This window comes from Balaenoptera musculus, chromosome 12, assembly GCF_009873245.2.
Source record: "Balaenoptera musculus isolate JJ_BM4_2016_0621 chromosome 12, mBalMus1.pri.v3, whole genome shotgun sequence".
In the NCBI taxonomy this organism is placed as follows: domain Eukaryota; kingdom Metazoa; phylum Chordata; class Mammalia; order Artiodactyla; family Balaenopteridae; genus Balaenoptera; species Balaenoptera musculus.
Window position 1 is genome coordinate 3259397 of NC_045796.1, and position 12889 is coordinate 3272285.

Here is a 12889-nt window from a genome sequence, read left to right on the forward strand (position 1 = left end):
AAGGGCCGGGTGGAAGGCGACTCAGCAGGGTCTGGGTCCCGGGAGCAAATGAGGTCCTTTTGGTGCCTCTTTCCAGAAGGAAACTTTCCCCCTCGGGTCAGCTCCCTGGGCATTTCCTTGCATCCTAGACAACAAAAGAAACTGAGAAATGCGACAGTGACGGGGTGCGCCGGGCCTCGCGACTCCGCAGGCCCCATCTGGAGAGGGGCGGAAAGGCAGCCAGCCGGGGAGCGCGCTCACCCCTCCCCAGGGGGCTGCAGGCGCGCGGTCCCTCCCGCGGTCCCCCGGCGTCCTCGACCCCGGAGCGAGCCCGGCCCCGCGCGGGGCAGGGCAGGGTTAGCGCGGGGCGCAGATTCCACGACCTCCCCGCAGAGCCAGCCCCCTTGCGAAGGCGCAGGGTTGTTCGCAATGGGTGCCCCGCCGATGCGTGGCTTTTCCCAGAGGGCGTGAGGTGGGGTGAGCGCCGAGCAGACGCGGGGCACCGAGGCTGGGACCACGCGCCCTCTTTAGCGAGCGATTCCGAGGCGCGCAGACCACGTCCCGACGCCGAGCATCTGCTGCCGTCCCCCTTCCTGGGCTCCCGTTTTAGGAGGAATGTTATTGTCTGAAGAGGCCCTATTGAACTATTTCCTGCTCATTGTCACCTTTCCTTCGCTCTCCTCGCGGAGGTTCTCCCCGAAAGGTAATAAACCACTCGAGCCCCGCACGGCCGGGCGCTGCGGCCGGCCGGGTGGGGAGACGCACCTGGAACCCGGCTCGCCGGGAAAGCCCGGCCCGCCCCCTCCCACTCCCACCTTCCGCGAAAGCAGAGACCAAACCCCACAGAAGTGGAGCCAGCTCTCGGGTTACACTCAGTGCACGCACAGACCTCGTCCTCAAAGTCCTGCTTGGTTAAGGGGGGAGCGAGAAAACATCCCCAAAGGGGTCGCTTGGTTGATTTCGGCCTATCTCCCTCTCGGGGCGCTGGATGGGCCCGCGGGCAGACGCTCCGAGCGTGGGCCCTCCCTTTCCAGACACGCGAGGGCTGCGGAGAACAGGGGACGCCGGGCGGGCTGATCCATGGTCGCGGGTGTTAGCGGAGTCACCTGAAGCGCCGCGGGCCGAGGGACGTGTCGGGACGGGACCGGGCTCGGCGGCGGGCTGGGCCTTCGGAGGAGCGGAGACCAGCCCGGCCCGGGCTAGGCACACGGCGCGCCCTTAAGCGGGGCTGTGCGCGATGGTCGCTGGCGAGGGACGGACACCGGCTCGGGCGCAGGTGAGAGCCGCGGTGCCACTCCAGGCTGGCACACCTGCGGGGTCCCGGGTGCGCTTCGAGAGAGAGAGAGGACGGCCCCGCGCGCGAGAGCTGGGGAGCCTCGCGGGCAGCCGGGCAACTCCTCGGCGAGGTGCGTGCCGGGGCGAGCTCGGGAGCCCTGCCCGTCCATCCCCACCCCGTCCGTCCCCCATCCCCTCCCGGCCTTCGGGGCCAGCCCGGCCGCTTTGATGGAGGTGCAAACATTTGGAGGAGGGCGGAGGTGTAGGCGCTGCGCCGGGGCTCGCGGGGCCTGGCTCCGGACTTACAGGACGCAGGCGCGGGAGCCCATTGTTGGCCCCCCGCCTCCGCGGCGCGCCCGGCTCAGTCTGATATGGCCGCTCGCGGCCAATGGGCAGCGGCCCTGGCACTTCAAAGGGCGCGCGGCCCAATCCGCCGCGCCCCCCTCGGCGGCTCTCGAGGCTCTATTTATGCCGAGGGGCGATTTTCTCTCCCCGGAGACCTCCTCCAGTAGCTCCTTGCGGGAGTTCAAGTGGAATAACCTTCCCCCCACCCCTTTCCCCCGCCCCTCCCCCCCGGATCTCTATCCTCGCCCTCCTCCCAGGTCTGTGCTGGCACCCGGGCGCCGTCGCAGGTCTGGGCCCGAGCGGCCCCTCTTCCTGGCAGAGCGGCCGCCTACTGGGGCGAAGGTGGCTCTCGGGTAGCAAGTCGGGGCTTCGGGGGGCGGTGGGGAGGGGGCGGGCGGGAGGATGAGCTCCCCCGGCGCCGAGGGCGCGGGGAAGAGCCTGCAGTACCGCGTGGACCACCTGCTGAGCGCCGTGGAGAGCGAGTTGCAGGCGGGCAGCGAGAAGGGCGACCCCACGGAACGCGAGCTGCGCGTGGGCCTGGAGGAGAGCGAGCTGTGGCTGCGCTTCAAGGAGCTCACCAACGAGATGATCGTGACCAAGAACGGCAGGTAGGCGCGCACCAAGCCGGCGTGTGCCACGCGCTCGGGCGGGCCGGGCAGCCGGGCTGGAGAGTTCCTTACCTTCCAACACTTTCTCCCGGTCTTTTTGCTCGTTTCCGCTCAGACTGGGGAACAGACCCTTGTGGCCCCTAATTGTCCCTCTGGGACTTCTTCGCGTTATCCTCACTCTTCTGGGCAGGAGGGACTCCCGGGGGACTCCCCCGAGCCGCGCCTCGCCCACGCTCACCCCGCGGGCTGGACCCGGCTGCTGCAACCCTCCGCCAGGTCCTCTCCCGCCCCGCCTCTGGAGGCCGGGGGGGTAGTGAGGAGGGTGCCTGTGGATCTAGGAGAGTCCGGGGAAGGGGGGAGCTCGGGCGTCCCCTTTGTAAGGTCCCAAGGGGGCTCCTCTTTGCTCCAAATGCAGATGCCCCTGCCTTCTTCGTTCTAACGGGTCAGATCCGGGGTCCTCCAGCTGCGCTCCTTCCTTTCCAGGAGGATGTTCCCGGTGCTGAAGGTGAACGTGTCTGGCCTGGACCCCAACGCCATGTACTCCTTCCTGCTGGACTTTGTGGCGGCCGACAACCACCGCTGGAAGTACGTGAACGGGGAGTGGGTGCCAGGGGGCAAACCTGAGCCGCAGGCGCCCAGCTGCGTCTACATCCATCCCGACTCGCCCAACTTCGGGGCGCACTGGATGAAGGCGCCGGTCTCCTTCAGCAAAGTCAAGCTCACCAACAAGCTCAATGGAGGGGGCCAGGTAGGTGTGATGGGGTGCGGGGAGGGGGCGGGGGACGACGCGAGGAGGGGCCCCGAGACTCTGCACCTTGTCCCCGGGGAGCCTTGGAAGGGCGCTGCGTGCACGGAGGTGACATCTGCCTTCCTCAGTTCAGCCTGCAGTGTTGTTTATAGTAAGCTGACGACGGTAACACCAAGGCCTGGAGAGCGGGGAGAGGGCGCAAAGCCTCCCCTTTGAGCACTCAGGCAGATCTCAAGTTTGGGGGAACTTTTGCGTCCTAGCCCTCAACTTTCCTAAGGGTAGAGAAAATATCAGTCTTGATAGTCAACGGTCGCTTTAGAGCTGAATATGTCCACATATTTACTGCGTGGAGTCTGAACAAACTTGTAAATCTGTCCTTTTCTACAGAACGTCTTTACCTGGGGATTGTTGCTGGGAGACCCGGTGTTCCCTTAAGCTGCGATCTCGCTCAGGCATTTAAAGCTGTCTGCAGCTGCCCTGGAAGCCTTAGAACTTTACTCGACCAGGTCAAAGCATTTCATGATGGGCATTCATTGCCTTTAATGGTGTGCAGCATCTCACATTCCTCTTCCAAACTAGTCGTGAGAGCAGCACCTAATGGGAAACCTACCAACCTCAACAGTAAAGACATTTTCCTGTGAGCTGCAGGATTTTCTGCATCTTGGATGTATTTTTCTCCTCCTCAGCAGGACATATGGATGTTTTGTTGTCTTAACGGTAGGACTTTGATGATCACCGTTCCCGTGTTTATGTGTCTCAGATCATGTTGAACTCCTTACATAAGTATGAGCCTCGAATCCACATCGTGAGAGTTGGGGGTCCGCAGCGTATGATCACCAGCCACTGCTTCCCGGAGACCCAGTTCATAGCGGTGACCGCTTATCAGAATGAAGAGGTGAGGGGGGCGCGGGCAGCCATTGGTCTGGATGATTCTGGATGCGGGAGATTCCCGCGAATGCCAAGAGCCTGTGTGATTATTGTACTTTTCGACTGATAATTAATGCCTTTTCAAGTAATTTACCGTAACTATAAAATTGGGACAGCGGGAGAAAAGTTTTAAAATAAGTACTCATTCAAGCACTTTCCCCTTTAGTTTTCCATAAAAGCATCCAAAACTCGAAGCATCCACTAAAGGCTCAAAATGAAAAGGTGAATAAAACATTTAGGTTAAAGGACTGTAAGAATTTAAGAACGGGACTTCAGAGAAAGGGGGGCCTCTCCTTACTCTGCGAATCTTCCTAAAAGGGTTGGGGGCATCCCTCCAAATCTGTGGTGTGAAGAGTCAACTAGATACAGAATACAGTTTAGTGCCTGTAAATCCATATCTAAGTCTGACCCCAAAGTACAGACGGTTTGTGATTAGCTGGTCAAGTTGTCAGTGTTGACTGCCAACTAGAACTAGCAGTCACTGTTCCTAAGCAGACCCGGGTTATGTTTTGAGCCCTGTTTGTTTGGTTGATGCACACAGAATATTGTCAGCAGTAGGTTAAACTCATTGTGAATTCCACTCGGAAAATCAGCACTTAAAAGCTTTTCATAATTGTGCTCTTCTTTATAAAATATGACGATTACTCGGCTACTTCAGATCCAAATAGAAAAATGTACCTGGAAATAAATCTGATTATATTTGAATATTTAAAGGGGAGTGCTGGTGGTTCCTGATTTCTTGGTGCCAAATTAAATCCTGTGGCGAATGAGCAACATACTAGTAAACGCAACTTCTTGTTTTTCAGATCACAGCTCTTAAAATTAAATACAATCCATTTGCAAAAGCTTTCCTTGATGCAAAGGAAAGGTGAGAGAATTCTAACTATACCCTTTGAGCAAAGAAGTGTGCAGAAAGATGAACTATTGCTGCAAATACTATGTTCTGAATGTCCTCCTTGACAATTCGCTGCACTTCTTTGGCAGAAGCGATCACAAGGACATGATGGAAGAACCTGGAGACAGCCAGCAATCTGGGCACTCCCCATGTACGGTTTGTTGCGCTCTGGCCAGATGCGCCTTGTTTCGGGGCTAGACTGCTGGGAGCTGGAAGCTGGGGACGGAGCAGACAGGGCTTCTGGGTGCGCTTGGGGAGCACGGTGCCGTTTGCTGTGCAGGGCACCTGGCCCTCAGCCCCTGCTCCATCTGGGGCTTGCGGATGCCCCCCCAGCCCACAGGGCTCCTGACAGAGAAGCCTGGGGAGAATTTACTGGGGTTCTTTTGCTGTGCTTCAAGGCAGCTCCAACCATGGCCTGGATGGATGGCTGACACCTTGATGGGTGTTTACACCCTGCTGTGTTGGGCAAGAGGAGAGCCCGGCTCTTATATCCACTATGAGATGGTTTCTCTTTTTGTTAATGACTGAAAACTGAAGGACTATGTTTGGAACGATGCTTATGATCACGTGTGGTTTTCCCCTTAGCCTGCTTCGGTTCTGGGAAGGGCCCATTAGCTCATGCTGGAAACAGTGGAGCGTAGGATGGGAAGGTCTGCTTTAAGTCTAGCTTCCTTTAGGAGTTCCATGAGCCAGAGAAGTGATGCAGGTCTGCAGCAGAGTCTGTTAGGAGGAAGGGCTGTGTCTAGCCCTCCTCTCCACGCAGGGAGGGGACCCTGAGAGAGGAAAGTCAGTGTTGGCTGCTCACTTCAGGGGTCTGGAGGGACCGGCAGAGCCGCCTCCTCAAACTGTGTGTATTTCTTTCTTTTTCTATTTCTTTTTCTTTCTTCCTCCCTCCCTCCCTGTCTCCCTCCCTCCCTCCCTTCCTTCCTTCCTTCCTTCCTCCCTCCTTCCCTCCTTCTTGTCATCTTATGGACTAATTTAACAAACAGCTCTCCTAAGTGGCTCATGGGCTGCCACGTCATAGAGCGGAATATGAACAACTGCTCTGGCAAGTGATGGAGCCCAAACTTTGCGGCCACATCTGGACCTTCCCCTCATTTGGATGTTGTCCGAAGAATTGTTTGTAGTTTGGGAATTGGAGCCAGAGTAGTTGTCCTCTAGTGGTTGTTTTTCTGATTTTTTTTTTAAAGTTAAAAAGGAAATGGAGAAGAAACTGGAGTTTTAAAGGAGGGCAGGGCAATGTTGGAACAATTTTCTGATTGATGTGTAAGGCGGGGAGAGTGAGGGCCTAAAGCAGAAGAGAGGTGAGCAGAACGTGGGTGCCCCTCCAGCCAGGCCAGGAGCCCCTCCGTGTGACAGTGGGGTGGGAGGAGGGGCACGGAGGGGCTCCGCTGCAGGGCTCGCCCTGTGTGTCCTGAATGCGCCTGGCTCTGAATCTGAATTCTGTCTCTTTTTACATTATATTCAAGCTCAGCAGTTAGGCCCTGAAAGCTAACCTGCCTGGGGGAACGGAACATCCCGTAAGAGGCCGGGAGGATTCCGGTGGCGGGGGGGGCGTTGAGGAGGCCTCAGGGCTGGCTGAGGTCGCGGTCAGTCTCCCAGGGTTTCGGCTGTTCTGTGGGTTTCGAAACCTCGGCCAGGCCAGCCGGTGGCACCTGAAGACTCCGCTGGGTCCTCGGTGTTCACGAATCCGGAGCAAAAGATCCACCACTTCCTGGCCTCTGCCCTCCTGTCTTTTAGTAGTTTTTGTTTGCTTGTGTGTTTTGGGGTTTTCTGGGGGCCATGCCGCTCAGCTTGTGGGATCTTAGTTCCCTGACCAGGGTGAACCCGGGTCCTGGGCAGTGAGGGTGCGGAGCCCTAACCGCTGGACCTCTGGGGGATTCCCCCCCTGCCCTTTACATAACGGAAGTGATGCAAAGTCAGGTACTCAGCCTTCTTCTCTCACAGCAGGGGGGTGGTTGATTCCTGGAACCAGCACCCTGTGTCCGCCTGCCACCCCTCACCCTCAGTTTGGAGGCCCCCTCTCTCTTCCCTCCACGCACGGCTGTGAAAGGTACCCGGCCCTGAGGAACCACCGCCCAGCCCCCTACCCCAGCCCTTACGCGCATCGGAACAATTCTCCAAGTAAGTCCTGAGCGGAAGTAGGCCCGGGCTTTGGGGGTGGCCGGAAGACCTCTGGAAGGGGCAAGGCAGTCTGCAGGGCTCCAGAGAGCAGGCCCTTTATCGGCTCAAGAGGGACCTTCTTTTCGCGTCCACGTTACTGCTGGCTCGACCACAGAGATGTCCAGTCCAGGGCGCCTTTAGGGCTGAATGTGACCGTTATTGCTCGAGCATCCTTACTCCAGGACTAGGGGCCCACGTCTAGGTGCCCAGGTTTGGGTATTTTATGAACCCTTCGAAAGTGATGATGTCGGGCCAGCTAGGCACTCGAGCTACTAGCTTGACTGACACACGTGTGTTTCTCCAAGTGTGGTACCCGGGTCAGCAGCCCCAGTATCATCTGAAAAGCCCCCAGACTTACAGAATCAGAAGCTCTAGGGGTGGGCCCAGCCCTTGGTGGTTTAACAAGCCCCCAGGCGACCCTGGTGCAGGCTTGAGTCTTGTGATCAGCGGGCCAGACCATGAAGATCCCTGGACCTAATTCTCTCTAACACCATGGATGCCCAGACTTCATTTTGTCTGGCTCCAAAAGGAGGGAAAAAGCTAATGAACACCATAAAACAATGAAGCAATTAAAGCTGATTTGAAATGAAAGGAGCTTATTTGGGAAGGAAATAGTTGTCCAACCAGAGGCTAGGAGATCATATTTTAAATTTTGCCTGGTTTCTAAAGCCCTTTTAATTCTTAAGAAATAACCCTTTGGGGAAAAGGCAGGTTAAAATTACATTGATTTTATTTTTAAAGATAATTAATCCTCAATCATGTGATTGTAGGATTCCATTTCTACAGGGCAGCTATTGATCTAATGATAAAGAAAAAGCGTGGGTACTGGAATATATTCAAATATATACATTTGACAATAAGTATTAGCCTTCGATGACCAACTTAGCAGGCTAGTGGACTGTTTTCTCTACTTAATATCGCACACATTTTGTTTTCAGTGTTGGGTAGCTCCAGCTATTGGTAGTATTTCAATGCATTTTGTCAATCTTGGAAGATCCCATCAGTAATGACACTTTCTTACGTCCCGTAGCCTATTCTGACAATTCATCTGCATGTTTGTCCATGCTCCCATCCCACGACAATTGGTCCAGCCTTGGAATGCCTGCCCACGCCAGCATGCTCCCCATGAGTCCGAATACTGGTCCTCCTACAGGCTCTAGGTAACGTATGTCTGGGGAACGACGCAAACTGTCCTGGGAACTCTGAGTGCCTATGACTTCATGCCATCTCTCTCACTGGCCTCTATTCTGCCCTTCACTTATGGGTGTTGGGTTTTTGTTTATAACTTGACCATTTAGCCAGGTGTGTCCAGGGACCCCAGGTTACATGACTGCTGTGAGTTCCTGCTTCAGCCTGTTCTCTGGGAAGACCAGTTGCTCCCTCAGGCTGGATGGGAGCTGGGCTGGAATGGAAGGGAACCAGGGACCCTATCCTGGCTTGGCTATTTACTAGTTCTTGTGATGGACAAGTCTCTTGAGCCTTGTTTCTTCAAGAAAAGGGCACTAAATAACCCCAGCCTCAGCCTGTCTTTATAGGGTTATTGGGGTCAGTAGGTGAATTTTGCAGAAATGTTTCCAGAACCTTTTTTGACAGGCAGATTTAAATTAAGGAAATAACTTTGTTGGATTTCTGTGGATATAGAATCAATGTTCTTAACATATATGCTGGGTAACTTGTAAAGAATGATGACTATTTTCTTAACTTGAAAATTATATAGAGGGAGATTGGCTTAAAGAAATCAAGCCGGTCGGTAAATGTATTGCATTTCTTCATAGGATTATTATAATAGAGAACTAAAATAACAAAGCTAGAGGTCAGTCCACATTTTCTAATGAGGAAATGGGCTCAAAGATATTAAATGATTGGACAAGTTGGCTTACAGCAGACTGAGTCTGTAGACAAGGCATCTTGACCCCAAAAGCAACGCAGTTTCTGTGTACAAAATATCGCTATTTGCCTAAGATCTTAATTCTTTATTTTTAGGAAACAATTCCTTTAAAATAAGAATCTAATTGTCTACTGTTAAAAATAAAGCAAGCAATACATAATCAGCAAGCTTTTCCAGGGCTCTGAAGACACCTAGAAAACTGCTGTAAATTGGATGATCTGTAGGTTACAAAGGGGCCCCCCCCGAGGATGTTAGAGGATGTCAGTGCATCTTGGAGCCTTGTTTCTTTGCATCTGTAAAATGGGGATGGTAACCTACCTCACTTAACTCAGGCCTGTTTGCACGTTCAAGTGCATCTGAAGTGCAGGGCATGGCTTGGTAAACTGTATAGCCCACGACAGCGTACGGTCTCATTATTCATTTATAAAAGGATTCTACTATAAGAGAGAGACATTTTCCTGAAACAAAATTGTAGCCTAGTGTAATGCTATTCAAGCCTGTGTTCCCAGACTGGGGGGTTTAATACCCATTTCCAATTCCTTCTTTCAGAGATGGGGAAACAGGGCCTCAGAGGTGGTCACAGAACAAGGCTAAAGTGATAAAGCTAATTAATTGGAGTTTGCTTCCGGGTCTCACTGCTGGTGCACTTCTTTCTGCCGTGGGTCAGGCTGACTAACGCGTGCTGAGATGCGGTGCCCATCCGGCAGCCCCTGGATGCTCACCCCCCACCACTCGGTGTTTGAGAAGCGTGTCGTCTCCCTCGAAGGAATCACTGCGGCGGGTGGGGGGGGACATGCTAGTTAACAGATGCTTAAGTACATCCTCTGAAACATCTGATTCAGTATATCTGAGAATTTTGGATTCTGAACATGAGCGCAAAGCTGGAGTATTTTGCTCTGCCAGGAGCTGTGTCTACGTCAGCAGCCTTTTTAGCTATTGATTTTGTCCTAATGATTTTGTTCATTGTTAATGCATGAGACAATAACTTCGATGCACGTCAGAGTGTGGTTTAATAACGCAGAGGAAGTGGCCCGTTTGAAAGAAAGCTGCCATATGGCCCACTTATCAGGAGTGGGATTTGGGGGGTTTGTTTTCCCCTCCTGCAGCTGATCTGGAGCCCCTTCCCAGGTCTCTGACTCGTCTGCTTCTCCGTTTTTCCATTTCAGTCAGTACCCCAGCCTGTGGTCCGTGAGCAACGGCACCATCACCCCGGGTGCCCAGACGGCAGGGATGTCCAACGGGCTGGGAGCCCAGTTCTTTCGAGGCTCTTCTGCCCACTCTGCCTCTCTCGCCCACCCAGTCTCGGCTCCCTCCTCCTCGGGATCCCCACTGTACGATGGGGCCTCCACGGCCACAGATATTGCTGACAGCCAGTACGATGCCTCGGCCCAAGCCCGCCTCCTAGCCTCGTGGACGCCCGTGTCACCTCCGTCCATGTGAGCCGGAGCCTGTGTCTTAAAGATGCAATGACTTTCTCGTGGCAGCAAGTCTTGATTTGATTGGTAGGCTCATGGGGCGGGGGAAGGGAATAAGGCCTATTAACCTCACTTTAAATAAGAGGAGAATACACGTTCTGTTATTTATCGAGAGCCCCACTGACACCACCTTTGTTCTTCCTCCGTGGTGGCAGTGCCATCCTGGGTCCTCGTGTGCTGCAGGTGAATTCAAGTGTGGAAGCAATGCAGTTGGCCTAACTCGTCGTGATTCACAGTAAAAATGACTTGCTAGCATGCAGAAACTTTGTTTCTCGTACAGCACGTAGGTGACTCTGGCACATCAATATGTAAACTCCACTGGTCCTACTCTAGTGAGATAAAAAGCACACTTTTAATTCTCTTCCTTGTTGCTTTCAAGTAGCCTTCAGGTTCCCTTTGTGGCAGGGGTCACAGTTGGAGCTGAGCTGTGAAAGACAGAATTAAATCATAGTTGAGGACAGCAGATTGTAGTTAAAATGGAAATGTCCAGCTCTGCCCACTAGAATGTGTTTATTTTACGCATAGGTAGCTAATCTCTTGTACTGTTAAACCTACAACTGTTTATATTTTTCTTCTGACAATGTAGCCAAAGACAATCAGCAGAAAGCATTTTCTGCAAAATAAAGGCAATGTGCAAAATTTGGTTGGTCTAGTTATTATTCAAACTTCTCCTCTTTTGGAATGAGACTTTGCTGTTCCTTATAGCTGGTGGTTAAGACTGTCCTGGAGAAGCTTTTCAATCTGTTCCAGACTTTAGTATTTTACCTAATCAGTTGCAGGACTGGAAGTGAAATTTGCATATATTTATTTACTCAATGCTAATTGCCACAAAATGCAAACAATGTTAAAAGATTTTCAAGAGAGTTAAATAGTCAGCACTGAATCATGAATATGGTAATGGCAGAATGTAGAACATACAGATGCCATAAAGATTAATATGGGATGTCTACCCCGTTCAAGCAAAAATACATAAAATGAATTGACAAAATGTTACAGTTTATAAATGTGAGGTGTAGTTGCCACAGTCATTTAAACAATATGGCACTTGTAAATATCTTTCCTGCAGCTAAGACTTCCCAGCAGTGAGCCAGAACCACGCTTGTGCTAGACTGGGGCAATTTCTCCATCTAGTGGCAGAATTCTTACTTTAATCCTACTGGTTCGAGCTTGATATTCTGAACCTCTGCTTTCTAAAAGAGTGTAAACTTAGAATGTAAGTGTAAAGGGCTGTATTTTTAGTGTGTCTGTGCCTGCTTTCCAAGTGGGACGTGCTTCTTGTAAACTATTTGCCACTTAAAGTTTTTCTGGGTTTTATTCCTACTAGGTTTTATTGCAACTCATGTAGAAATACCCCAGATCAGAAGATTTCTGGATATAAAAGTATTGGAAGAATATTTTTTAAAAAACCACTGCCCAGGTAGGACTGGGAAGTAAACTGGCCTCAGTGGTTTGGCCCCAGGCGTGAGGTCTACTGGAGAAGGGTGAGGGGCCTTAGGGAAGGAGGTGAGGGGTAGATGGTACACGCTGCAATCCCGGGATCCCGTAGTGCAGGTGTTTCCCAGGAAGCTTGTCTGTCTCCTGCATCACCCTGACTGCTCTCTGAAGGCTGGGACTATATTCCGAGGACCTTCCCCAGCGCCCGTCCCTTCTCACGCATTACAGAGTGCTAATGAGCAATGACTGACCTGTAGACGAAGAGGGGCCTGGGTCCACTGAGACTCGGATGCTGGGGCTTATTGAGGAGGTGCTCCCGGGAGCACCACCGGGGGACGTGGCCCTGCCCCACGCTGGGGGCTGCGGGGAGACGGAGTCACACAGTCCTGACCCCAGGGACCTTCTACTTAGGGCTTTGACATGGTTGAGTTTCTAAAGGTGACCCAGAGTTCGAATTCAAGGAGTTCATATTTTAATATACCAAATAGCATCTTTTCAGCTATGCAGTGGGGCAGTGGCAGCCGCATAGCACAAGGAGCCTGCAACTTGGTACAAAAGGCCTGGATATGAGTGTGCATTTGCCTCCCTTGCTGTGGGACCCCAGGAAAGTTAGTTACCACTCCAGAAGTTCAAGTTCCTTATCTGTCAAGGTGGAGAAAGAAAAAACTGGGTGGTGTTAAAATGCATCTTTTTTTTTTTTTATGTTTTTGGTTTTTAAAAAAATTTTTAATTTATTATTTATTTATTATTTTTTTTATTTGTGACTGTGTTGGGTCTTCGTTTCTGTGCGAGGGCTTTCTCCAGCTGCAGCAAGTGGGGGCCACTCCTCATCGCGGCACGTGGGCCTCTCACTATCGCGGCCTCTCTTGTTGTGGAGCACAGGCTCCAGACGCGCAGGCTCAGTAGTTGTGGCTCACGGGCCCAGTTGCTCTGCGGCATGTGGGATCCTCCCAGACCAGGGCTCGAACCTGTGTCCCCTGCATTGGCAGGCAGATTCTCAACCACTGCACCACCAGGGAAGCCCAAAATGGATCTGTTTTATCCTGAGCACACATCAGGGCCTCAGTTTGTCCCATCGGCCAGTTGAAAAATGCTGTGAAATCTATCAACAAGAAGAAACTTAACCTATAAGACACCAGGACAGCATACAAA

General features: G+C 52.6%; 1 protein-coding gene across 3 annotated transcripts; it reads left to right on the plus strand.

The window, feature by feature from the left end:
• Window positions 1-2001: 2001 nt before the first annotated feature.
• Window positions 2002-10268, plus strand: TBXT (T-box transcription factor T). Of its 3 annotated transcripts, none has more exons than XM_036871944.1 (8): window positions 2002-2207; window positions 2691-2955; window positions 3716-3850; window positions 4689-4750; window positions 4867-4928; window positions 6725-6901; window positions 7971-8100; window positions 9995-10268. In XM_036871944.1, exons 1-8 carry the CDS (start codon window positions 2002-2004, stop codon window positions 10266-10268), a joined length of 1311 nt encoding a protein of 436 aa, XP_036727839.1. The 3 variants fall into 3 exon arrangements, with proteins under 3 accessions (XP_036727839.1, XP_036727838.1, XP_036727841.1); XM_036871943.1 differs by having other exon boundaries at window positions 6728-6901; XM_036871946.1 differs by lacking the exon at window positions 6725-6901.
• Window positions 10269-12889: the final 2621 nt, after the last annotated feature.